We start from the raw sequence: 24,947 nt of genomic DNA, 5'->3' as shown, positions 1-24,947 counted from the left end.
CACTATCATAATGGGGATGGCAATTACAGAAATGTGTGTCGTAGACAATGAACGAGGAGCACAAATTGACCCAGGAGACTATATTTGGTATGTGTCACTAACACAGTGCACCGCACAAAGCAGCTGCTTGTGGGCTTCCACCACGCTGATTGCATAAGAGTGAATTTATCTCGCATATAATGAATTTTTGGTATAAAAAAGGTCATTGCATAAGAGCAAATTCGCACGTACAGAACCCGCATAAAGCAAGAGAAACCTGTATATGCAGAACTAGCTACCACTGTGTTTCACATTGTCTGTAGCGCATAAGGCGATGTCATCATAGTTTAAATAATCTAGGTGATTTTTTTTGTAGTAAGATATTATATAAGCAATCAACATAGTCGAATAAATTGAGAAGAGCAGTTTATAACTTTTTATGATTTTTTTTTTATCTTCGTTGTAGAAACTACTTTTTATATTTTGTCTAATTTACCCCATCCATTTCTTCACTTTTTCTTAATTATGATACATGAAATTAATGATCTGCAGTCTAAAGGACTGTGATAGTAGGGTATTGGTGCACTTGGATGCTTTTTTCAAAACTTAGTGTGCTTGAGCTGTTAATAATGCACAAATGCACATGTTGCTGTATTTTAAAATGTCATTTGGGGTGTGTGTATGTCTGCTTGGCAATATTTAACTATTTCTTTTCCTTTTCCATATCAATTTCTTTCAGGTTTTCTTCCTCCCACTAAGTAACACCATCCTTAGCTGTTTCAAAGATAATTCTGTTTTTGCCTGGGAATTTGATACTCTTCATTGTAAATACCAGCTGCCTACTTCAATAGAAGGCTCTACGTTGCATTATAAAATCTTCGCAGTTACAAGGTAAATTGCTCCTTTAAACACCCAAAAAGGTAGTTCTACATGAATCCTAGAAAGCAGTCCAGATTTTCTCTCTTTTTACTGTTTCACAAAAGTAGTAAGCTGTATTTTTTCATATCTTTAAAAATACTCTAGGTATTTATTTTAACAAAAGTTGAAAATTTAATGTGGGATTTCCCAATCCAAAATGTTTTCCTTTTTCCACAAAAAAGAAAAGCAGACCAATATGCACTTGAGAGATGCAAGTCAAACAGAGGCTATGAGTCAAACAGAATGTGCTCTTTAGTCCAGCTGTAAGATAAAGACTATTCAATAGAAAGAAAAAAAGATGGTCTAAGTATGTGAATCAGTCATGTCTGCTTTAGGCCATCTTGATTTGTGTGCCAGGACAGAAAAGATATTGCTGCCAGAATTATTTTGTTCTGAAAGTCAGCACTTATTGCAGCAAGGAAGATATTGCTGAGAATGAGTCAGGTAGGGCAGTGATTGTAGTTTATTGTTGTTAATAAAGTATAAAATACCTTTAAGAAGCTGCACAGTTGTATTAAGAAAAAGATATTAGTCCCTAGTGATGAATGAAGGGCCTGCAGTATATATTATGGCCTAGAGGTATAACTAGTTAGATGAGTGTGGCCTGATTAAAATGTGTCCTTTTTCTAATGCAGGGATGGCCGAATGCTTGTAGCTGGAGGAAAATCAAATCATCTTCACTTGTGGTGTTTAGAGTCAAAGCAGCTGTTAAGAATAATCCAGATGCCTACAAAAGTACGAGCTGTTCGCCATCTGGAATTCCTGCCTGATAGTTTTGATGGGGGTTCTAATCAGGTCAGTTGTGGGCGAAGCTTAAGGGTGGAACAGTTTGTTTACTCATGTCACAAAAATCTTGTTTTCTTATCCCGTCCCACATGCAGGCAAGTTACTTCACTAAATACTTGTTCTTTTGCTGCTTCTAATTAGATGAAGTAGATATCAGAGTTTTGTGCTCATGTTCTTTTTCCATTAACAAAGCTGATTTATAGAACTCTTCTTAATTTCTAGGTTCTTGGAGTTTTAAGTCAAGATAATATTATGAGGTTTATCAACATACAGACATGCAAACTTCTGTTTGACATTGGAAGTCATGAAGAGGGGATCAGCACGGCAACAATTAGCCCAAATGGAAGATATATTGCATCAGTAATGGAAAATGGTAGTCTCAACATATACAGCATCCAGGTTTTGACCCAGGAAGTTAATAAGGTAGAGTTGTAAGAAAAGCAAACTGCAAGAATGGTATTAGAATACAATGTAAGAGTCAGTCTCACCTACAAACATTTTCATTCTGGGAAGAAAATTTGTCATTATATCATTCACTTAAACATCTTATTTATGTAATTATAGAACACAGGATAGCTGACATGTTTTTAGACCTCATTAATTTCAGTATGTTGGATAATATTACCTTTTGGTTTCTGTTTTCCAGTTTTTTCTAAATCTTGCAGCAAGGAATACACACCTATTTGTTGGTTTTACTGAGATTGCACAGTTTCCTGTCCTTTTCCTTCTTGGAAATGCAGTGCTACAGATGCCATCTTAAACTGCCTAGATGAATGGGCTGTGATGCTCTCTTTATGTAGTCCTAGCTTATATTTTGGACCTTAGATGTCATGAGTATAAAACAGCCACAGATCTAGTTCCTTTGTAAATAACGCTCATTCTAAAGACCAGCTTTTATTATGTTAGAAAGCAATTTCTGTACAGTTTCATGTTATCTTTAAGTATCATGACTCAAAGTAAGCAGATTTGTATAGTTAGGAAGAAGAATGATCTAAGGGACTGAACAATTTCCTCCTCAGCCTTGCCTCTGGGTTGTTAAATGAATTGTAAAAATCATACAATTTATTTGGCACTTTCTTCTCTCTACAGTGAAGATGGCTGCTTTTTAAAATGGAGTTGTGAGAATTAACAGATCTTTATAAATGCATTTTTCAGATCCCTAGAGCATATATGTGCTGTAGAAACTTAAATAATTTTAGAAACATTCAAATACCTAATCATGCCATTTTTATACAAAGCGTGACGTACGCATGGTGTTTAGCCACATTCTGCTGTGCTTGTACATCTGCTTCAGAAGATGCATTAATGTGAGTCAATATGAGAAAGTCAAGACTAAAGCAGAACCTGCTGAAACTGACTCATAACCTCTCTAATTGTCTGCGTAACATTCATTCCTTTCTCTCAGTTTTGGTTTATACTTCTTATATTCATGAATAGAAACAGATAATTAGCCCTCAGTCTGAAGTTAAGTGGAAGGCAAGCCAGGGTTGCACCACATAAACAAACACGTTCAGAAAGGCATGAGGTTTCATAGACTGCAGCTTGCTTCATCAGATGCCCTGAATGGATGTTCATAATCCATTTTGGATAAGTTAAGTCTGCAAAGCAGGGGTAGGCAATGTTTTTTGGCCAGAGTGCCAAAACCCCACAATGTCTACCTTGGAAGGTGCCGGAGTGCTAGCATGCCAGAAAAACAAAATGAAGGTGGGGGGTACATGGCAGGATGCCCTGCATATTAGAATATTTAATAATCATAAATATTGCCTTTGTTACTATGTATTCCTTTTTTGTTAATCATGTTGCAATGAGAGAGAGAGAGAACAAAAGAGAGAAAGAAGAGAAAGAGGGAAAGAGAGAAAAAAGAGGAGAGAGAGAGAAAGGAGAGCAGAGAGAAAACTGGACACATACACACGACATAGAGAACCAGACACACACACGTACACAGAACCACATGTGCACAAACAGAACCAGAACAGACACATGCATACGCACATCCAGGACCAGACATGTGTGCACACACATGCACAGAACCAGACAGAGGAAGACAAACACACAGAATGAGATGCGCGGGCACACAGAGCCAGGCTGCTGGGCCACCAGACAGAATCCGACCCAACAATGCCCTGGGCCCGCCAGAGCCCCTGTGCTTCCCCGGGGAGCCAGCCCCGGTGCTGCAGCACTGCTGGCCAACGCCCTAGCCTGGAGCCTGCCCAACCACCCACCCACCCTGCACCCAACTAAGCCTGCGAAGGTGCTGTGCTCCTGGCAAGGGGCAGCACCAGCCTCATCCTGGTGTGGGGGCTGGGCTCAGAGCAGGTGGGAGTCAGGCAGGCTCAGCTGCATGCCCTGTTGGAAGTGGCCCAGGCTCCGTGGTTGGCAGCAGCTACCCAGAGCCTGGGCTGGCTGCAGCTGGGAGGCTGCAAACATCTGCTCTGGGCTCTGGCATCTTCTCCATACTGGCGGGTGCACGCGTGCCTCAGAGAGGACAGTGGGGGAGGGGCCTGAGGCAGTGCATCCCTGGCTTCTACCCCGCTGCCAGCACAGAGCTGATGACTTGGCTTCAGAGCCCAGCACAGCTGTTTGTAGCCATGCTGGGCTCTAGGCAGCTGCAGTGGGCAGGCTGCAAACAGCTATGCTGGGCTCCACAGCTCTGACATCAACTCCATGCTGGCAGTGACTGCATGCTCACCTCAGAGCGGACAGCGGGAGGGTTGTGCTGCCTCATGCCCTATCCCCACTGTCTACTCTGAGGTGCGCTTGCAGTTGCTGCCATCATGGCGCTGATGCCGGGGCTGTGGAGCCCAGCGTAGCTGTTTGTAGTCTCCCGGCTGCACCCAGTCCAGGCTCTGGATAGCTGCTACCAACCTCGGAGCCCGGTCTGCTTGCAGCAGGGCTTGCAGCAGCTGTCTAGAGCTTGGACTGGCAGTGGCATGCTGAGCAAAATGGCCTTGCGTGCCATGTTTGGCATGTGTGCCAGGGGTTGCCAGCCCCTGCTGTAAAGTGACACCCTGCCCTGCCTTCTGACAATTTTTGAATGGTTATTTCTGTTGTAAAGTCTATCTCTGTTTTCCTAATCTGATCACATTAAAGAATATTGCATGGAATATAAAGCCTCTTTTGTGAAAATATTCTTTTGCCCCAGTATCACAAGATGTTAACTGAATTATTCTTATTTGATACTAGCCTCCACCACCCCTGTTTAGAGTGGTTGAAGATTTGTCCAAAAACAAAGCAGGGACAAGTAAGCTTACAGTGAAAGTATCGTCAGGAAGATCAGAGAGGCCTTGGAAATCAAAAGAAAACAAAATTCAAACTAAAGTGCTAAAACCTCAACTGAACATGTTACTTGAAAATAAAGAGGTAAGAAGTTGTTGCAAGTACTATAAATGTTTTTGTACCTGTTCTGCAACATTTGCACTTGCATTTGCATCAAAACAACTCTGTTTATTTTCTGTTCAGTTTTTTTCTACGTTCAGATGTTTACTAAATCTTTAATATCAGGTTTGTTGCTTCTGTTACATTTTTTTAATTTCTTTACGTAGAGCTTTACTGATCTGCTGTTCTAATTATTAACATCACTTCTAAATGTTTTTACTGTATCCACTTAATTTGGTGGGGTTTTTTGTGGGGAGGAGGGTATTATAATTTTCTCTTGGGTACCACTGCTTATTTTGTTCATCCAGCTACCTTGCTTCTCTTTAAATTTATCTTCAATTTCATCTCTTGCCTCCTTGGAATTAGATTTATTGCAACAACACATTTTATTGTGTTGATGTTATTCATTGTTTAGTTTCAATTTTATTGGCCATTTAGTTGCATAAAATCCTAGTCATCTAGGGTCTGATCCAGTTCCCACTGAAGTGTAGAAGTGTAGTGTGATTGTCCATTGAATACTGTAGGAGTTGAATCAAGCATTTTTATATGCAAAATGGCTTGGATACAATGACAGATACTGCTATAATAATTCTTGTAATAGTGGAAGTTGCTAACAGTTGCTGTCACTTCCTACCAAGTCTACTGCAAAAGCATAAATTAGCAGAATAAGAAAAAAAAACAAAAAACCCCAAGTATAACAGTATTTGCCTTTTTCTACATTGACACATCAGCCATGTACAGGTGTTAAATTTCTACCAGATAGAAACCAGGAGTGTGCAAGCATACGTTTAATTTTTACTAGAGAAAACATGCCCCCTTCAGGAGGCATTCCAGGTTGACAACTGGAGGATGTCCCCTGTGAGGAAAACTCTCACAAGAATGAACACCCATACACTTCTGTTAGACTCTTCTGTGATCCAGAGGAGTTAAGCAGCTTCCCCTGTGCCTTCCCAAGACTGGGACTCCCCTAAGTCTATAGAAGGTATGGGGAGCAGTGCCCTGCTGTTCCCGTCTCCCTTTGGAGTTGGGATCATCCCTGTATGAGGAAGGCAAGGAGAGAAGGGAAGGCAATTGCAGGCTGAAGTGTTTCATCTCCTGGGAAGATTTCTAGCAGGGAACACTTCTCAGCCATTTCCACCATTAGAAATGACCGCCTGTTCAAGCCAGAGATTTATGAAGACAAAAATGCTATTTACAGTTCTTACTGGTTTCCTATTTGTAGAATGAATTGCCATGTGGATTAAACAAGAAACGTCTACAAACCTTATTGAAAGGATTTGGAGAGTATCCAGCAAAATACAGGTGCGTTTGAGCGCTGTCATGCACACAGAGTAAAATGTATTGTGTTAGCTTAACAAAGGAGACTTTTTTTGCTAAACCTACATCATTATTGCAGGATGTTTGTTTGGCGTTCCTTACTACAACTTCCTGAAAACCACTTGGCATTCAGCAGCCTAATAGACAAAGGTATCCACTCTGCCTTTGTGGATCTTCAGAAAGAATATCCCATCAAAAGTAGAAAACTGTTGCGAGTCTTACAAAGGTAAATATAAGTTTCCATTAACATGCATACATGTTAATGCATCTACCTGGGACCGGCTTGGGGAAATGTTGGTTGATTTTTGCAACATCTAAGTCTTATGTTAAACGATGTCATTTTCTTACATTATAGTTGTTAACACACGATCTGATTGAATCCAGGAGCATTATGTTTTATCACCTACTTACGGGTATATTTGAAAGCATTTTAATTCTTTTTTATGTTGTAGTTGTTTGGTACAGAAGTGCAGTGACTTTTAGATGCTTTCAGATATTTCCTCTTCCATCTACAAGGGAACTAATTGTCCCCTAACCTGACTCATTCTTATGTCTAGATGTGAATAGCATGGTCCTATGTTGTGTTAGGTTTTGTGGGGGGCGGGTTTGGTATCAGTGTTTCCGAATCGAATTTCTGAATCGAATCAGGAGACCCTTTAATCTCTCCAAATCAAATCGGAACCCTCCGAATCAAGTCAGAGAGATTTGGAAAGATTCGGCGATTCAGACATAGGCACAGCTTTTAAATGTTTTTTCTACATACTTCAAGGTAGTAGGCAGCTCGTGAATGTTGCTGTGGTGGGACGGATGAAGCGTCCCACAGGAGTGTGGGAGCGGGGGGGAGTACCCAGTGCACTTAGCAGCGGACCCAGAAGTGGACCAGAAGCACTTGTGGTCTGCTTCCAGGTCTGCCAGGGAGTGCATGGGGGGGGGGCCTCCCGCCCCTGGCTTAGTGACTGGTGCCTCCTGGGTCAGGGTGGAGTACCTGGTGTCCTCCCTCAGCCGATCATCAAGCCAGGGGGGACCCTTGCGCGCTCAGCAGTGCACCTGGAAAGTGGACCAGAAATACTTCCAGCCCACTTCTGGGTTTGCCGCCAAGCATGCGACGGTCCCCCCTGCACTCCTGTGGGATGCTCCATCCACCCCAGCATCGCAGCATTCACAAGCTATGCCTGGTACCTCAAGGTATGTAGGAAAAACATCTATAGCTGTGTCTGCGGCCCGAATCGCTGATTCTCTGAATCGGCATCAAATCTTTAGATTCGGATTTGGCCAAATCGAATCGGGACAGTGATCCAAATCAACTAATCAAATCACTATTCCTGATTTAGGCTGAATCCGAATCGAATATGGCCTGTTTCGCACAGCCCTAAGAAATATAAAAGCCTCTGTTCATATATTCGTGTGTTATATTGTTCATACATTTATTTGAATTATTTGTTCATATGTTATTTTTTAATACAGAATAACATTAGGGTCCTTATTACACTTACATTAGAAATAAAATGTAAAATTAAGGATTTTTTCTAATCCCAACTTAGTTTATCTGTTGTGGGGGTTGTAACAGGTAATATTCTGCCTACTAAAATTTCTAGATGTAGTAGAGTTGTTCCAGGACAATGACAGAAACCTACAATTCCCCACCAATGCAAGTCTACTCCTGGACCCAATGTTATTTAAGAAAAATAAGTTTCAATCTTTTATAATTACAGTTTGTATATTGTGGCAAGCTACACATTTTGGGGGGACAAATATTTCTTCTATTTTATTCACAGGACCTTATCGGCTTTAGCTCACTGGTCTGCGATTTTTGGTGAGACACCATATGTTCCTCTGCTATCATTCCCATTTGTAAAATTATTCCAAAACAACCAGCTCATCTGCTTTGAAGTTGTTGCTACTGTAATAGGTAAGCAAAAAATTTACTTCCAAAATCCCTTTAAAAACACATTCAATTTATTTAGTCTTGTCCCTGCATCCAACCCCAAATTTGCTATGCTTGAGAGAAGATAAATTACAAATGATATCCTTATGGGAGGGCATTAGTGGCTTGAGTTATTTTTAAAATATAAAGAAGACACCCTTCAGAAAAAAAAGCCTGTTAGGAGTCAGTGTAAGGTCCAGTTATCTTTGCTAGTTATGATTCAAAAATATTGAACTGCTGCATTTTAATCAGTTTTTCACATCTGTATTTTTATAGTCTAATCTCTAATTGTTAAAAGTATATTTATCCAGTATAATAATGTTGTCATGTTAAATCCTTTAAATCCATGCTTGACACATGGGGAGACAAGTCAAAAGAAAAGCTTTTATCTTAGTTTAAAAGTGTGATTGTACTAAGCTGTTGTAGTCCAGCAGTAACTTATGCCACCAACAACCTTCATTACCTTCCAAAGAAATACAGCAAATGTAAGTGATCTGTACTGAAATTATCTGCTATATCAAAACATGTGCTACTGTATACAAGTACTTATTATGCAACTCTACGCTGAGTGGCTGCAAAATAAGCATCAAAGTTTGAAATTAGGCGTCGGTGGGTAAAACCCTCTGCTTCTCTTTGGTATTACTAAATTGATATTACTATGCTTGTTTGTTTCCTTTCTTAGTTAACTGGTGTCAGCACTGGTTTGAGTATTTTCCTAATCCACCAGTCAACGTTCTTAGTATGGTGGAAAATATCTTGGCACATCATGATAAGGAATTGCTGCAGCATTTAATAAACTTCAGTGTGACATCACAGGTAAAACTCGTATCTAGCTTCACAGTTGATAAATTACTGTTAGTAAACAGTGTGTAATTTTCATTTTGATATAAGCTTTTATTACTACTTAATTTAACAGTGAATATAAAGAACATATAGTCATTTACCTGTAGTTTTATCTTGTTCAAGTTCATCACATATTGTCTTTCAGATTCTCTTTCATGTAAGTATACATTTTCAGAAATCCATCGTGGGCAATTATGGACACATTTAAATATGGTTTTCTCTTAGTTTTGAAAATCAGCATAGCTTTGACTGAATTCAGTAGATAGGTGAATTAAGCCCATACAAAATGAAATTAAAATAGATAATTTATTTATATATATTTTAGTTACCTAATCAGAATAGTTATATGTTAAAATATTGTAAGAAATTTTAATATCTGTCTTTGAGCAAAATGCTGAAAGAAAAAAAGAAAGAGAATGAGAGAAGTGTCTATATGCTATATTTAGTTCCTAACTTGTACATAGTGGGTGCATCTACAGGAGTAATTAATGTGACATGATAAACTCCGTAGCACTTTGAGCCTGAGTGAACTGCTCCTAGGCTCAACATCTACATGTACACCCAGGACAGCAGTAATTTGAACTGGGGTGGAACAGGCCCCTGGCTGCCTAGGCTGAGTGGGCAATATTTACACACCCTGTCACCATCTACACGTGCATTTTAGCGCCTTTAATTACTACAGTGTAAGATAGTACTTATTCCTCAGCAGAGTTGATTAGTTTACTGTACCCTGAACCAGTGCACTTGTAGACTGTGATGCTTTACTGCAGAGATAGTTAGTCAGTAGTAAAGCGCATGTGTAGATGCACCCAATGGTTACCTTATCTATCTTTTGGTATGGTTCCAGATAGTGTTTATAAATTGATTCTCGGTATAAGACAAGAAAGATCCTCCTGTATATTCAGATTTATCTCCATTTGTAATCACATATTATTTCTGTAACAGAAACTAGGAAACTCTACTAATGGATGATTTTATTATTTTTTCCAATTTAGTTATATGCCTGGCCTCTTCTAGAAACTTTGTTCTCTGAGGTTCTAACAAGAGAAGAATGGCTGAAAGTGTTTGATAATATCTTCTCCAATGATCCTTCATACGTTCTAATGATGGTTGCTGCCTATATTATATGTTCCAGAGCTCCTTTGCTTCACTGCAGTCAAAAAGAGGACTTTGAGGTAAGCATCTTAATGTCACACATAATTGTAATGTATAATATATTTAGAGGTTAAAAAGGAAACTTGCTGTTGAATGTTAGTTTATATACTATGCCTATTTCGAGCAGTATCCTTTACTAGTTGACAGATTCACTGTTGAATGAAAATAATAACCAATTTATTGTACTTGAGTGTGTTAAAAGACTTAAGAGCTTGCCCTGATTATTTGTTTTTCTGTATGTTGTTTGCTTTAAAAAAATAAAGCAAGAAAATTTAACTCTTTGAGTGTGGGACAGTGATTTACCATGATACCATTCTTCTTGCTATCTGGATGTAGCACAATAGAAAGTGGTTTTGGCACACTCATGTTTCATTACTTTGCCTTCTGAAATGCAGACCCTGTGAGGCCATCTTGTTTACTTCCTCCAAATTTAAATGAAAATATTTTCTCATACATAAAACAGGAGTGTCAAACTCTCAGTTGTCCCAAGGATTGAGAAGGAAGCTGTGTAGACATGGCCTTAATGTGCACTAAAAATGTCCGTACAGGGAGTTAGTGAGGAGTTGCTGCTTTGCAGGAAATTCACACCCTGACTTACTGCATAACTAATTTCCCACTATAGAGGTCTAATGTTTTGTGGTAAAGGGAACAAAGGAAAAGAAGTTCTTGGAAAAGTTGCAATGCTTTCGATAAAGCTTTCTAAGATGGTATTTTTTTTCAGAGTAATGATCAGTGTGGAGATTTCTTGTTGTGTTATAAATCAAGTTTTAGAATAGAGAAATAATTAATACATTTATCAAAATAAAATACCTAACTACATTTAAGTATTTAAAATTAAATCATCTTTCTTACAGTATTTCTTCCATCATCGAAACAACCTGGATATTAATGTTGTGATTAAAGAAGCCTATCATCTTATGGAAGCTACACCAGCAGATATTCATCCACAGCGTATGCTTGATGACTTCATACCACTCACAAAGGGGCAGTACCCCGTATTTAATAAATATCCCAAGTTTATTGTGGATTATCAGACTCAGGAGCGGGAAAGGATCAGACAGGATGAAATTGAATACTTACGAGAAAGGTACGCATGGGAAAACAGGATATATCGAATTTATTGAAAATCTGAGTAGTGATACACTGTAGATAAAGGAAATATATATTCCTGCAAAGAGACAGTGTTAGAAAAAATGGATTAATGCTTTACTTTTGATTAGCCCTCTCTGGCTTGTTGGATTTCTCAATGAAATGAAGAGTCTGCATTAATTGCTGAAATAGTGATGCATTTGAAAACATCTAATTTGTTAGTTCCCTAATAATATTTGGTCCACAGTTTGCAATTTAGATGACTTAGGCCCCCTCTACATGTTACAGGTATTTTACAATTAACTAGTTATTTGCACAGTTAACCAGTTAATTGTGTACAGGCAAAGTAGCTATCGCAGTAAAAGCTCCCGTCAGCTGACAGGGCTCCCAGCCACAGAGGTGCCTCAGGCCCAGCAAAAAAACCCCTGAGTCCTAGGAATTGTGGCAGCCACAGTCCCAGGGGTCCAGGGGGTTGCGACACCCCCAGAGTGAGGAGATTGCCCCTTCAGCCCTGGAGATTTCTCACATCCCCAGTGCAGAGAGATTCTTGTGGTAGTGATCCTCCTGCCCCAGAGATGCATGGGGGGTGTCTGCAACTGAGACCCCCTCAACCAGGGTGCATGGGACTCCTACCCACAGGAGCCTGCTTCTTGCTGGTGCAGGGGAAACCCAATTGCAGGCTCCCCCTGCACTGGCAATAAGGCATGATGGGATCTAACATGCAATCCCACAATTGTTCCTCCTGCCGTGCATTTGTGGCAGAAGGTGCAATTGTATGAATTGCATGTTAGATCCCATCATGCCTTTAGCTACATATGTAGAGGTAGGGCCTTGCTACACATTCAAATTAAACCTGAATAAAAACCAGCTGTAGAGTTGTTATACATTTTCAAGCACTAGCTTTATAGCTAGTTGGCTTTTGTTATAGCTGGCGAGTCATTTTTATCATGTGGCTGGTCTAAATATATTTAACCAGTTAGTTATATAATAATTACTCTGCATGTTTGGCCAGTCTAAATTTACTGTGTGATTTATCAGTTAATTGATTGTATGTAATGTGTAGCAGGGGCTATAAAGGTTGGTATTTTTAAGCAGTCCATCTTAAGAAGGCAAAACTGGCCTGAATTTCAGAGGTGCTAAGAATTCTCATCTCTCTATCCAGTTTATAATTTAAACTAATATGAGCTGATCTCACAGTAGGCATGTTCAAGGTGTTGTTGGGGTAACAAAATGTCTCCAGCAATCTGAGACAGGCAGTTATCTAATGTGGCACTAGAAGGAGACTATGACTTTTACAAACCAGGCAGTTGAAAACATAAGTCAGCCAGGGCTGTTCTAATAATGCAGGGATGGCCAACTTCTGGCATCCATGCCACAAGTGGTACAGACAGCCTCTTTGTGTAGCATGCAGCAGATCAGGAAAGGAGCATAAAACAGAGTGTTAGACAGGGCAGGAAGTAGAAAGCAGAAGAGCAAATCAGGTAGGGAAGGGGATTGGAGTGGCACTTAAGGAGGATGTGGGGCTGAACTGTGGCAGGCCTGCCAAAAAGATTGGCCACCCACTGTCATAATGCGTACATTACACTTCTTTTAAAAATGTAGTACAAGGGTATGAAAGACACCAAATGAATTTGATATATCTATTGTAGTCAATTGATTTCAGATTAAATGGTGCCATCTATTTCAGGACTAGGCAGCTGGTGCACAGACAGCATTTAAATTAATGCTTTCCTATGACTAGGTCTAATAAAAGATATCAAATTCACCCAAGGAACCTTGTCTTCCTATGACTAGCAGTTTTAACTTGTTGAATAATCTCTTGAAATCTGTTTTGCTTACACTAATGACAGGAAATTCTTCCCTTCAGACAATTAGTTCATGAGTTAGAAGCTAAAGCAGTGCAGCGACAAGTGGAAGATGAAGCCTGGTATCGGAAGCAAGGTCTGCTTCGTGAAGCTGAAGAACAAAGAAGAAAAATTCTACTGGAAGAAGAGGAAAAGCTGTCAGATCAAAAACAAAGGTATTAGCGAAATTGGGATTGTGAACCCTGGCTACAGCTCCCTGCTGTTGTCATAATTAAAAGTAGGAGAAAGATGCCACGGTTTTGTCTGAATTGTAAATATAGCGAAGCAGTATGTTCTAGTGAGTAGGGCTTTGGACTGGAAGTGCTGTTCCTGGTCTTGCATTGTTCTTATATATGACCTCAGTAAATTACTTCATAATTCCATCTCCGCTCCTGCCCTTTGTGCTATCTCTAGCTTACAAGCTCTTTGGAGCAGACACCGTCTGTACAGTGGTTAAAATAATGAGGCCTCAAATTCAGCTGGGGTGTCTAGGTGCTAAATAACTTGTAGTAGTAGTAATAATGAGGAATGCATAGTCTCGTGTTTCTGCTGAAGTTAAGTCCCTGCTTTAATGAACTGTCAAGTACTGACTTCAGAGTTCTGTGTTGTGCTTGAACTAATGCTGTACTAGTATTTAAAAAGCAGAAAAAGTTTATAAACTTAGACTTGTAACCTTTCAAAAGAAATTCAGAATCTTTGCAGGTCTTTAGCTAAACTGTGAAAGGGGCAATTTTTAGACTTTTCAAACAGATGTTAAATAGCTATGTGTTTTTAAAAGAACTCTAAACTTATATATTTAAATTTAAAAAAGCAGTCAGTGGCTTTCCCTTCAGATGAATTCATACAAATCTGCAGTTGTTTCCAGAAGCAGCTTAATATTTTTATGGAATCCTAGTAAACTAAAGCTAGTTTTTACTAACAGCAACAGTAATATAACTGATAGGAGCTCAGATGACTTATCTTGCTCTGAAGAACCATTACCTTTTTAGCTTTAAATTTGGTGTCCAAAAGTGCAGATTTCATTTCCAAAACAAAACCTGTTTTGATTCAAGCATCATTGGTTAAAGAGAATAAATTGCAGCAGATAAGGAAATAACTATGATTCAAGAACGCCTCACTTTTCAGTACCAGCCTTTTATCAGTGTAGGTTTACTTGTTTCTCTTTAATTTGGTTTCAAGATTAGCTGCTGTGAAAAGAGAATTGAAAGTAAAAGAGTTGCAGCTTCTGGATGCTGCAAGAAGGCGTTTTCTGAAATATCAGCAAGATCAGCGGCAAATGGAGCTAAAACGTCTCGACGATGAAATTGCTAGAAAGGTTTGGTATCATCTCAGCAATATTTCCTTGCATGTACTGAGAGACATAGATAAGGAAAAACGCATAGCTAATGCTAGTTTCTTTTGCTGACTACCACGTTGTGAAACCAGGGCTGCATAGTGAGAGTTGTTTTCTTGGCTGGTGAATTCATATTTATGTAGTTCTGTTGGCACTTGCTGCAGTCCGTCCAGTTTTTTTAAACTGACATATTGATGAGAAAAGCCAGGTTTGTTTAAAAGTCAGCAATGCCAAAAAAATAAAATGAGCTTCCTCAAGGTTGTAAAACAGTGGTGCTCAACCTCTGGCCCAGGGGTCAGACCCAGCCTGCAGAGCCATGTCATCTGTCCTGCACGCCTCCCCTTACAGATCCAGAAATTTGCCAGCAGGGGACCAGTGGCACTGCTAATTGCATGCCTAATTTCTGAAGCCGAGCAGAGCCCTGCGAGCCAGATAACGTGGCACTGCCAAGAAACTCAGGGTCCACTCCGTGATTGTGCCCAGGCCCGCAAGACCAGGTTGGATAACATGGTCTTACCTCAGTACTTGGGGTCACTCTGTGGCCAGACCCAGGTCCATGGGTCACAACTGCAGACTGATCCTATGTGTCAGCTACTTTAAGGATCCAGGCTGCAGACTGACCCTGGGCCACTCATCCTGCTCACAAAGCCAAAAGGTTGGGCACAGCTGTTCTAAAACTATCTTTTGTACAGCAAAAGGAAAGGAGATTGCAACATGGAGAAAACAACTCTACCTTTCTGTGGCTTCCATTAGTTCATTCCTCTCCACTAGGCATCCATGAGAGAGCGGGAAACGGCTGCTACGATTCAAGATGTAGAAGTGCGGCGGATGGAGCTTGAATCCCAGAGACGGCTTTTTGAACAGGTATGTAGCCAGATGGTTGTTTGAAACGATTCTTCTTGTGGTGTTCCCAAAATTTAATTTGGTTGCTTTTGTAGTAATGTTGACCAGAGTAGGGTTTTTTTTTCCTGCACAGTCTCTTGTAAATTTAAACCTCTGCTTTAATTAAGCACTGTGGAAAAAATTCCTGTCTCTCTCTCTCTTTCCCTTGCCCAGGTGACAGCATGCTTACCTCTGCATGCAACACTTTCCTCATTTGTGCAAAAAGCTTTTGTCTTGGCTGGAGAACAACTGAAAGGAACTTCTGTCTTTAGAAATGAATGGGCAGGAATGAATAAATATGCATTTTAGCTGCTATAAAAGGGGGAGAGGGAGCCACTGCTCAGGAGCACACCACAGCTGATCCAATCTCACTTTATGGCTACATGAGCCTGTAGTCGTAGAAGTGAGCTAAATTGCCCTAACTCTGACAGTGAATAAAGCAGGGTTAAAGTTGAAGCAGTTTATCTTCATTTGCATTGATTGCTACAGAACCCTGAAGATGTAACAGTTGCATTGTAAGGGCATGTATTGGTATTCTTTGATAGGGATTCAGTTGGTAAATTGTTTATATCCTGTATAAATATGTTCCTCTTTCCAGCAACTCCTGTTTTTAATTTGAGGTATTCTGATGTCTCTAAGTTTCCTGTATAACTGGTATGATATGTAGATCTAATTCTCCAGAGACGGAAATAGAAAATGTCCAGTTGCTAGGAGCAGTGGGCAGCAACACTGCAGAGCCATGGGCCAGAACAACAAGGCTCAGGTCAAAGATAGGCCAGTGTTCCCACCCAGCTACCACTGCCACTTCTCCCTGCTCCCTGGCTGTAGCAGAGTGCAATGCAGCTTCCTGCTATCCAGTCCTGGTGCAACTCCTTGCTGCATGGACCTAGCATAGACAAAGTCCCCTATTTCCAGAATGCTGCCAAGCCCTCCCACCCAGCCTACAGGTCATATTTTGCCCACCCCTGGCAGGCACATTACCAAGAACAAAGGAAAGAATAGGATTATGGGAAAGGTTTCTTTCTCTCTCAAAACGTCTTCATAAGGAATGGTTATAGAGACTTTCCATATTGTGAACTACACTGCTTCAGTAATCAGAGAAGTACTCAGTACTGAGTTTAAAAGATAGAAACCCAGCATCACAACACAAATAGCTTCCCACCCCTCAACCTTGTTAAACATGCAGCTGCCAGCAGGATGCTTCAGAAATGCCAACTTAATTGTAAAGAGTGGGGTAGACCATCAAAATCTCAACTGTACCTGAGCCCATCTTGTTGTACCCTAGGTTTGGTGTATAGCTGTGATGGTCCAGGGAATCTGCAAGAAGCAAGGTTTGTTTAGTATTATCTTGTATTGAAGTAACTGTATAATTGGGAGAGGCACAAAAATGCCTTCCTCATATCATGTAAAAAGATACCTGAAAGCTCGTGTAATATCTCCAACTACATAAATTGGTCCAAATAAAAGATATTATTAGACAAATCTTGTTTCTGGACTGACTTTGCACACATGCAAGGCCCAACTTGCTTGCATATAAAAGTTGACTTCTGATAAATCTTGTCCTTTTATTTTCAAATGCAGTTCTTCAGGGGGCAAATAACTAGGGCTGTGTGAAATTTCGCCGCCTGTTTTGTTTCAACGCTGTTTCAACCCATTTCGAGGTTGAAACAGCAAAATTGAAATGGAACAGATAGTCGAAACAGCCTTGAAACAAAACGAGGCAGGTCAAAATGTTTCACCGTTTCAGCGCTGTTTCAACATTTCACCCATAGGCTATAATGGGGAAGAACAAAACAGCCTATAACTTTGTCATTTCTGGCTTGATTGGATGAAATTTGCGGGAATGGTAGCCCCTTCTGAGGGTGTGAAGCCTGCCAAGTTTCAAGGAGATAGGTGCAGGAAGTTCAGGGAAACTGCACCCCAAACTCTTGAAAGCAAAACTCATGTCACGTGTATGTTAAGCCACAACAGGGTCAAAACTGCAGGCATGCTAGCCCCTGCAGAGGCCACAAAGCCTGCCAAGTTTCAAGAAGGTAAGTGCAGGGGTTTGGGGGAAACTGTACCTCAAGCTGTGGACAAACAAAACTTGTGACATGGGTGACAGTGTGTGTGTGTGTTAAGGCACAGCAGGGTGAAAGCTGCAGGCGTGCTAGCCCCTGCTGTAGCTGTGAAGCCTGCCAGCTATCAAGGAGAGAGGTTCAGGGCTTCTGGGTTCTGGGGCCCTGCAACTCTAGCTGTTGACAGGCAAAACTCGTGTTATGGGTGCTTGTGCAACTGTGTCTGTCTTGGGGCATGGAGGGGAAACTACTGCAGACCTAGCTGCTAGGCCCTGCTGTGACCACAAAGCCTGCCAGCTGTTAAGGAGATAGGTGCAGGGGGGTTCTGAGGCCCTGCACCTCTAGCTGCTGACAGGCAAAACTCCTGACATGCCCTCAGAAGGGACTACCATTCCCGCAAGTTTCATCCAAATCAAGCCAGAAATGACAAAGTTATAGGCTATTTTGTCCTTCCCCATTATATCCTATGGGAGAAACGTCGAAACAGTTTCGCTGTTTTGGCAGAACAATACGGAACAGCTGTTTTGAATTGAAACAGAATTTGAAACGAAATGCTGTTCCATTGAAACACCGGTCAAAAGAGAACACTGCCATTTCACACAGCCCTACAAACAACCCTCAATATACACATAGGCTCGGTGGCAACAGCTTGACTTGCACCACAGCTGAAAAGGGACCTAGGGTTAATGATCAACCATTGTATGGATATGAGCCGTCAGTACGAAGCGGTGGTCAGCAGGACAAACAACACGCTGGCGTGCATCAACTGATGCATCTCATGTAAAACTAAGGAAGTAATATTCCCGCTGTACTCAGCACTGGTAAAGCCGCAGTTGGAGTACTGCATCCAGTTCTGGGCGCCACACTTCAATAAGGATGTGGAAAAACTTGCGAGGGTCCAGAAAAGAGCCACCCATATGATCAGGGACTTGCAAGGCAAGCCATATGAGGATAGGCTGAGGGACCTGGGCCTCTAGCCTAAAGAAGAAAAGGTTGAGAGGGTACTTGATAGTGGCTTACTGCTATATCAGGAGTGCATCAGGAGCTCAGTGAACAGCTGTTCACTAGGGCACCCCCGGGAAAGACCAGGACCAGTGGATACACCGGGACCAATGGATACAAACTCCTAGAAGGCTGCTTCAGGCTTAATACCAGGAAAAACTCCTTCACAGTCAGGGTGTCCAGACTGGAATAAACTCCCTTCAAAGGTGGTGCAGTCACCTCGCTCGGGTTACCTAAACCCACTTGTCTTCCTGCCTAGAGCAGGGAGGCTGGACCCGAAGATCTTCGAGGTCCCTTCCAGCCCCTAACAATTATGAATAACAATCTATGTCATTAACATTTTCTTGCTAAGTGAAACTACAGAATATGTTCTGAGCATAATTGGTCTAAACTTCTTTAAGTGTGTACTCAGTAAACAGCCAGCTAACTATATAGTAGCTTTATAACACAAGCTGCTCTAGAAGAGTCTGTTATGCTTGGTGGTATATATGACAGTAGCTGTTTAAAGGAATTAATCTTCATGATCATGTTCTCTAGTCTAAGGAAGTAACAAGTGATCAGTTTTAGAAAAGACTGGTGAGAGTCGAATCTAAATGGCTTCTGTTTCCACCTCTGCTGCCTTGTTGTATGACCCTCAGCAAATCATTTAATTATTCTGTAGCCTAGTTTACCAGTTAAATAATGTGTGTGGGGATGCCTGTGTTGTGAGCACTATGAAATCTAATTTGTTTGCTGAGTGCTGTGAAATGTTTGGTTAAAAAATTACTGTGTCAGTAAGGAGAGGTTCCAATTTTTAAGTTCACTGAATGAAGTTACATCAACACTGAAGAAAACTTAGTAACTCATACTCAGTGTATTGGTTTAATTTGAAATGGATAAAACAATCAAGGGAAAGACTCATTCTTTTGGACATTTATGGTTGGTTATTTTATACAGGTGGGTCTGTATATATGTGTGTAAACTAATATTCTTGAATATATTCCTTTTTTGTAGTGGAGCTGTTAACAAAAAAAGCAAATTATATTAAAGAGCTAATGTAAATATCAACTTAATGACAGCAGTTTTCTGCACAAATGTTTTTTACAGCAACTTGTCAAAGATCAAGAGACAGTGATGCAAGAGGTAAAAGGAGAGCTAGACACCAATCGGAGAAAAGCTGATCTTGAAGATCACCTAGTCCAGAGATTGATAGAAATTGATCGGGAAGAAAAGCAAAAAGCACAGATGGTAAGATAGATTTACTTGGAAGTTTTGGAAGGAATATCTCATCCGACCAGCTAGCATGAAAATCTTTAAAAGAAAAAATTCTAGTTCTCCAGGTACCCTAATGTCTAGATTTTGACTCTGAGTATGAATTTGCTTTGGCTACAATCTTTGCAAGAGTCCAGAGAGTTAGAGAATATTGAAATCATGCCAGTCATGGCTTGTAAACCTTCCTTTCCCTACCACAGATTTGGAAGTCGTGTGAGAATTAGCATGTTCCTTCCTGAAGATAACCTTCCTAGTAAGAGTATTTAGTGTAATGACCAGAAGTATCCACTTTGGTGGACATCCTAACTATAGGCATTGACTTTCAGATGTGGGTAATGAAGTACCCAGCTTTTTTAGATTTCCAGTCACAAACTAGCTGCCCAGTTAGAAAACAGTGTAAGCCAATTCGTTGCCCAAATGATTGGCATGTGCATCCAGAATGTGACCAAAAATGACCGTAGAGGCCCATGGTTGTTTTTAAATTCCTTCTAGTTTGGTTGGACATAATTGACTGTGGGTAGGAGTGATAAAATTGTGGTGTTTCCCTGATGTAGTTGTACTTAAAATGAGGTGCATGCCTAAATGCTAACAGAGGGGTAGCTATAACATTAGAGAATTAGGTTTATGCCCCGCTTCAAAAATACGTACAGTGTATAAAATTAGATGATAGCAGAGGTGAGAGAGAAACGATTGCTGTGGGGCATTGAGCAGGATGTCTTAAAAAGGGAGTTCTCTGAACTGACAGAGATATTTAACAGTGGTAAGGGAATACATTTAAGATTGGATATTGAAAAGTTAGCCTTTCTCTGTACAGGGCAACAAGTTAAAATTAAAGTAAACTCAATGCTGATAAGAATCGCATCTTCCTAGCTGACTGAAGAAAGCTTAGCAAAAGCAGATCAGAAGTGCATTGACACAGACTGGAGAATCCAAGTGTCGCAGAAACAAAGATGTGACGACCTACACCGTGAGGACCATTATAAAGAGATTGCTAAACTCCTTCATGATAACAGAGTAAAGGAAACAGAGCTGTTGAATGCCATGAAGGAGGCAGAAGATAAAAAGGTTAGTGCTCTGTTTTATTTTCTTACATGCAACCTATAAAAGAGTGAAACCACTGTTTTTGTCTCCTTGACTCCTGTGTGATGTAGAATGAAGAGCTGAGAGATTACCAAAAAGAAAAAAAATTGCCCAAATACCTTTTCTTTCCTGTTTTGCTAGAGGTGTCCCAGGAGCACCAGCAAAATACAGTGGGACCTCTTTCTTCTTCTTTGGATGTATAAGGACAAGGGAAAGTCTTTATAACTGTGTAGTTAGTTGTAATTCTGCAACTATTTACCTCTTTATTTGCTTGCGGGAGAGGGGAGGGAAGCTGTACCCCTGAATATAAAACAGTGACTCACTCTTTGCATTAAATTATTGATGAACTGTAATTTTCAAGAATCAAATGGCTTCATCTTTTGCTTTCACTTCTATTGGAAACTCATTAAAGAAATGTCTGTTGCACAGTGGGAAGAAAATCTAAAGAAAGCGAGTCAGCTGGAGGCGGAGCAGGAAGCCACGGCCATTACTGATGCACGCAGGAAGCAGCTTTTAGAAGATGAAATGAATGATGCGTTAGACCTGGCTGAAAAGTTACAAAGTGAAGATGGCTATTTTGGTGAGCATAAAACCAATATGGTCCTCCTCATACAGCACACAGCATGGATGCCAGTTCCACAGCGATGTATAGTAACTACTTGTCACCAGTTTGTGACAATTATTTGTTAGTCTTCTGTATAAATAAGGCCAAAGGTTTGAAGGAGTCTATTTGGCCTCTAGTTTTGCTGTTCATCAGTTACAACTATGAATGATAGTATTTAACTCTTTTACATAAGAATCTTGATATTATGCCTGGCCACACACCAGCAAAACTGAAGATACCTTTAAAAATTTGGCCACAATGTATTGTTTCAGAATGGTGATTGGGTGGATGAATGGACTGCAGGAGAATGGTTAGCATGCTTAAAATTTGAAAGTTTATATTCAGTTGGAAACTTTAATTTCCAGTCATCTGGGAATTGACTGCAACTTTGTTTTGCGTGAATGAGATAACATTTTACATATAACCGCAGGAAGTGTCTTAGGTTACACAAAAATTCCCACCCTGCATTATTTTGTTTACAGACAGAAGTACTGCCCTCTGTCACACACACAGCACTGTCCTCATACCTGTAATATGGATTTCAATCTAACTCTTGGTTTTTCTACTTCATCTTACTGCTTAGTAGATAGCAACAGAAAAAACTGCATAGTGTAGACTCCACTGGGCATACTAAGTACAGGTAGAAAGCACAAACACAAAGCAATGCAAAATTGCTCATTTTACCACTACTCCCTGATCTCAACTGAGGCACATGTGTGCCATCTCTCTCCCTGTGACAGGGATTTCATTCAGTCCAAAACACTGGGGAAAGTCTGGCAATGTGTCTGATCCTAAATTGGACAAAATTGTTTCCTTTCATATATTTACAAGCCCAGTTCCTTGCTCAGCAGGCTGAAAATCTCCTCCCAGTACTATATAGCCTCTTACTTTCAGTCACAAATGGCTCACAGCAGTCCAGAAAGTTTAACTGCTGCACCTTGGAGGCTCTCTGAACTTAAGTCTCTTGATAAAGCACTATTACATTGTATCTCCTGCTATCCAGTAAAATGTTTTTGTTCCTCTGCTCCTCTTTAGAAGACTCTTAAGTGTGAAATGTTGCCAAAAAGGTTTGGGTATCTTCCCCTGTCCCCTTTCATTCATTCTGTGTAGTCACTTGTTTGTGGCCTCTTCATTTTCAGGTTTGCTGTTACTGCAACTTGTATTGTGGTATCACCTAGATCAGGGTTCTGCAGTATGTAGATGTGTATGCCACTGATTCTCAATCAGAGTGCCTTGAGTTCCTATAAAGGGTGCCACAGAGGGCTGTACAATATTAGTACAATTAGGTGTGCAAGCACCAACATGTGATTCACAAGATAAACCCAGAGATTTCAAATAGGAGTCCATAGTGTCAAAAACATTCTGTCTGACTATGGTTTTCCTGAGTTTGTTTCAACAGAAGAATTCCTCTATTATTTTTCCATGGTCAAAAATGAGTGAAAGCTCAGAGCTGGCATTTTCTGAGAGGTGCTTGGAGTCTAAAAAATCAAAAACCCCTAGCATATGCTATGTGGTCTTACCTGAACAATGTTGCTTTGAGGGCAGCTTGCAGTCGAGCTCCCATTCACATGAGTGTGGTAACCAACAGGGTACTATCAGAAAATATCTGTCCAGTGGTGAGGCTACAACAGGAACCTGCTTGATCTCTAAAGTGGAGTGAACTGTAGGCGGCTTATTTAAATAGATTCACCTGCTGAAACTACAAATCAGAGTATGCAGCAATTTACCCTGCTCTTCAGTCATTTTGTCAGCAGCTCAGTCACTCTTATTGTTTGTTTGGGGTTTTTTGGCGGGAGTGGGTATTGCATTGTGGCAGCTGTAGTTTCCGAAAATTGTGATTTTTTTTTTTTTTGTACAAACACAAAGCATTGGATGCCCAGGCTGTTGATTTTTCTTTTTTCTGTGTTAGCAATTGCTATACATCTTTGGGTTCTTGACATGCAGGCAGTTCCATTTAACTAACTCCGGGTATATGTGACTCTTAACAGATAATGTTTTGCCTCACATAATAAAAAGTGATTTCAGTAAAGACTAGTTAAAATCTCACAGCTTCCCTCCATTTCCCACAGAGAGACTGCGTGATTTAAGGACTGGGTCTGCACAGCAAGATTTAGAAATCCAGCTGGTACCAGAGGCCCAGTCCAAGTCTGGATACGTCTGTCTAAATGACTTATCTTCAGCAGAGTCCTCAACACACTGTAAGTTGCTTAGCTAGAAATATTCTGCCTCTTAATTTGAATTTTGGAAGCATTCCCTGAGCACCACAGTCGATTAATCATCCCAGAGTTTCAAAATCCACAGATTAGGTTTTATTTTTGTTTGATTTCTGTCCTGAAGAGAACTCCCTTTAAAAAACAGGAATTGCAAAAGCAAAGATGTTTCAATTGAACTTAAATGTGAGAGATGTTGTGTTAACTCTGTCTATACCCCGGTTGAGATATATATATTTACTTTTTGGAATTGGCAATAATGTATGCATGACTGTCAGTTTTGAAAGTGTATTCATTATAGCCAGAAACTAATATCCGTTAATCAGTTTTATACTGCCTGTGTTTCTACAACCAGTGAAAATGCATGTTGAAAATTTGTTTACTTGTAGAAATATTGGTGAGATTTTCCCAAAATGACAGGGAACCTTATTTCTTTGATACTTTGAAAGGACCGTAGAAATCTTGAGCCTCTTCTCTTTATATATGGCAAAGTGCAATACAGAAGTGATTCAGTTTACAAAGAATATAAACAGTCCCTAGATATCAGTTGTTCCCCATTGTAGTACTTAGAGCTGCCTCCTAATTGACTGCAAAATAAGAAATAACTATGCATCAGCCACAAGAAACTGAATTCCTTGTTATTGTCTATAACAGTTAGTTGAAATATTAATTCTGAGCCTTTTTCATCATAAGTTTCTTTAGACAGAAGACGAGAAGACTTGGAATGCAGAGAGCGGGAACTGATGGCAGAAGTCAGACAGCTCAGGGAAAAGCTCGCCTCACAAGCTCGGGCTAAATATCCTCTCCCTCATTTCCCTGACACAAAATGGACTGCCTGAGAAGGCATGCTTTATGGTTACAGCTCACCTGATCAATCACCGAGGTTCCAAATACTTAGGTTGTGATCAAAGACTCATTTTGTATAATTTATTATGAATGCCTTGGCACTTATTTTTGTACATAATAAAACACTAACTAGAGATGTTTTATATTTGCATACTCCTATCATTGCAGTTCATTCTGGGCTCTTTTTTTAAAATAAACTCAATTTTGTTGCAAAGCTACTACATGGTCAGTATTTGAATACACTATATCCTGGGCAAAAAACTGAAACAGCTACAATGCTGCATTGTCAGGAGTGTTTAATAGATTTTCTTTTCTAATTGGGGTGTTTTCCTTGTTTAATATCTGATACATTCCCAAGGGAGCAAAGAGGATCCTACTTTCAGTGGCCAGATCTGCTTCTGCTCTCTTGCTATGGATGATTCTATGAAGATTGATATCATCTGAAGATTGTG

General features: G+C 40.3%; 1 protein-coding gene across 2 annotated transcripts in view; it reads left to right on the top strand.

Moving 5' to 3' along the window:
- TBC1D31 (TBC1 domain family member 31) overlaps nt 1–24,713 on the top strand; it is a 33,942-nt gene extending 9,229 nt beyond the window's left edge. For both annotated transcript variants that reach the window (XM_006269849.4, XM_019495796.2), the window contains exons 5-22: nt 719–870; nt 1,533–1,692; nt 1,906–2,106; nt 4,867–5,043; nt 6,281–6,360; nt 6,455–6,601; nt 8,151–8,284; nt 8,982–9,115; nt 10,138–10,317; nt 11,152–11,384; nt 13,254–13,406; nt 14,410–14,545; nt 15,335–15,427; nt 19,591–19,731; nt 20,626–20,820; nt 21,265–21,415; nt 23,509–23,637; nt 24,343–24,713. In XM_006269849.4, the coding sequence (XP_006269911.2) occupies nt 719–870; nt 1,533–1,692; nt 1,906–2,106; nt 4,867–5,043; nt 6,281–6,360; nt 6,455–6,601; nt 8,151–8,284; nt 8,982–9,115; nt 10,138–10,317; nt 11,152–11,384; nt 13,254–13,406; nt 14,410–14,545; nt 15,335–15,427; nt 19,591–19,731; nt 20,626–20,820; nt 21,265–21,415; nt 23,509–23,637; nt 24,343–24,488 (2,742 nt within the window). In that variant the 3' untranslated portion in view covers nt 24,489–24,713. The remainder of the gene's footprint in view (nt 1–718; nt 871–1,532; nt 1,693–1,905; nt 2,107–4,866; nt 5,044–6,280; nt 6,361–6,454; nt 6,602–8,150; nt 8,285–8,981; nt 9,116–10,137; nt 10,318–11,151; nt 11,385–13,253; nt 13,407–14,409; nt 14,546–15,334; nt 15,428–19,590; nt 19,732–20,625; nt 20,821–21,264; nt 21,416–23,508; nt 23,638–24,342) is intronic.
- The last annotated feature ends 234 nt before the right edge of the window (nt 24,714–24,947 follow it).

The sequence above is a fragment of the Alligator mississippiensis genome, chromosome 3, assembly GCF_030867095.1.
Source record: "Alligator mississippiensis isolate rAllMis1 chromosome 3, rAllMis1, whole genome shotgun sequence".
Lineage (NCBI taxonomy): Eukaryota > Metazoa > Chordata > Crocodylia > Alligatoridae > Alligator > Alligator mississippiensis.
Note: the sequence above shows the minus strand (reverse complement) of the source record. Positions and strands in the feature narration are given on the sequence as shown.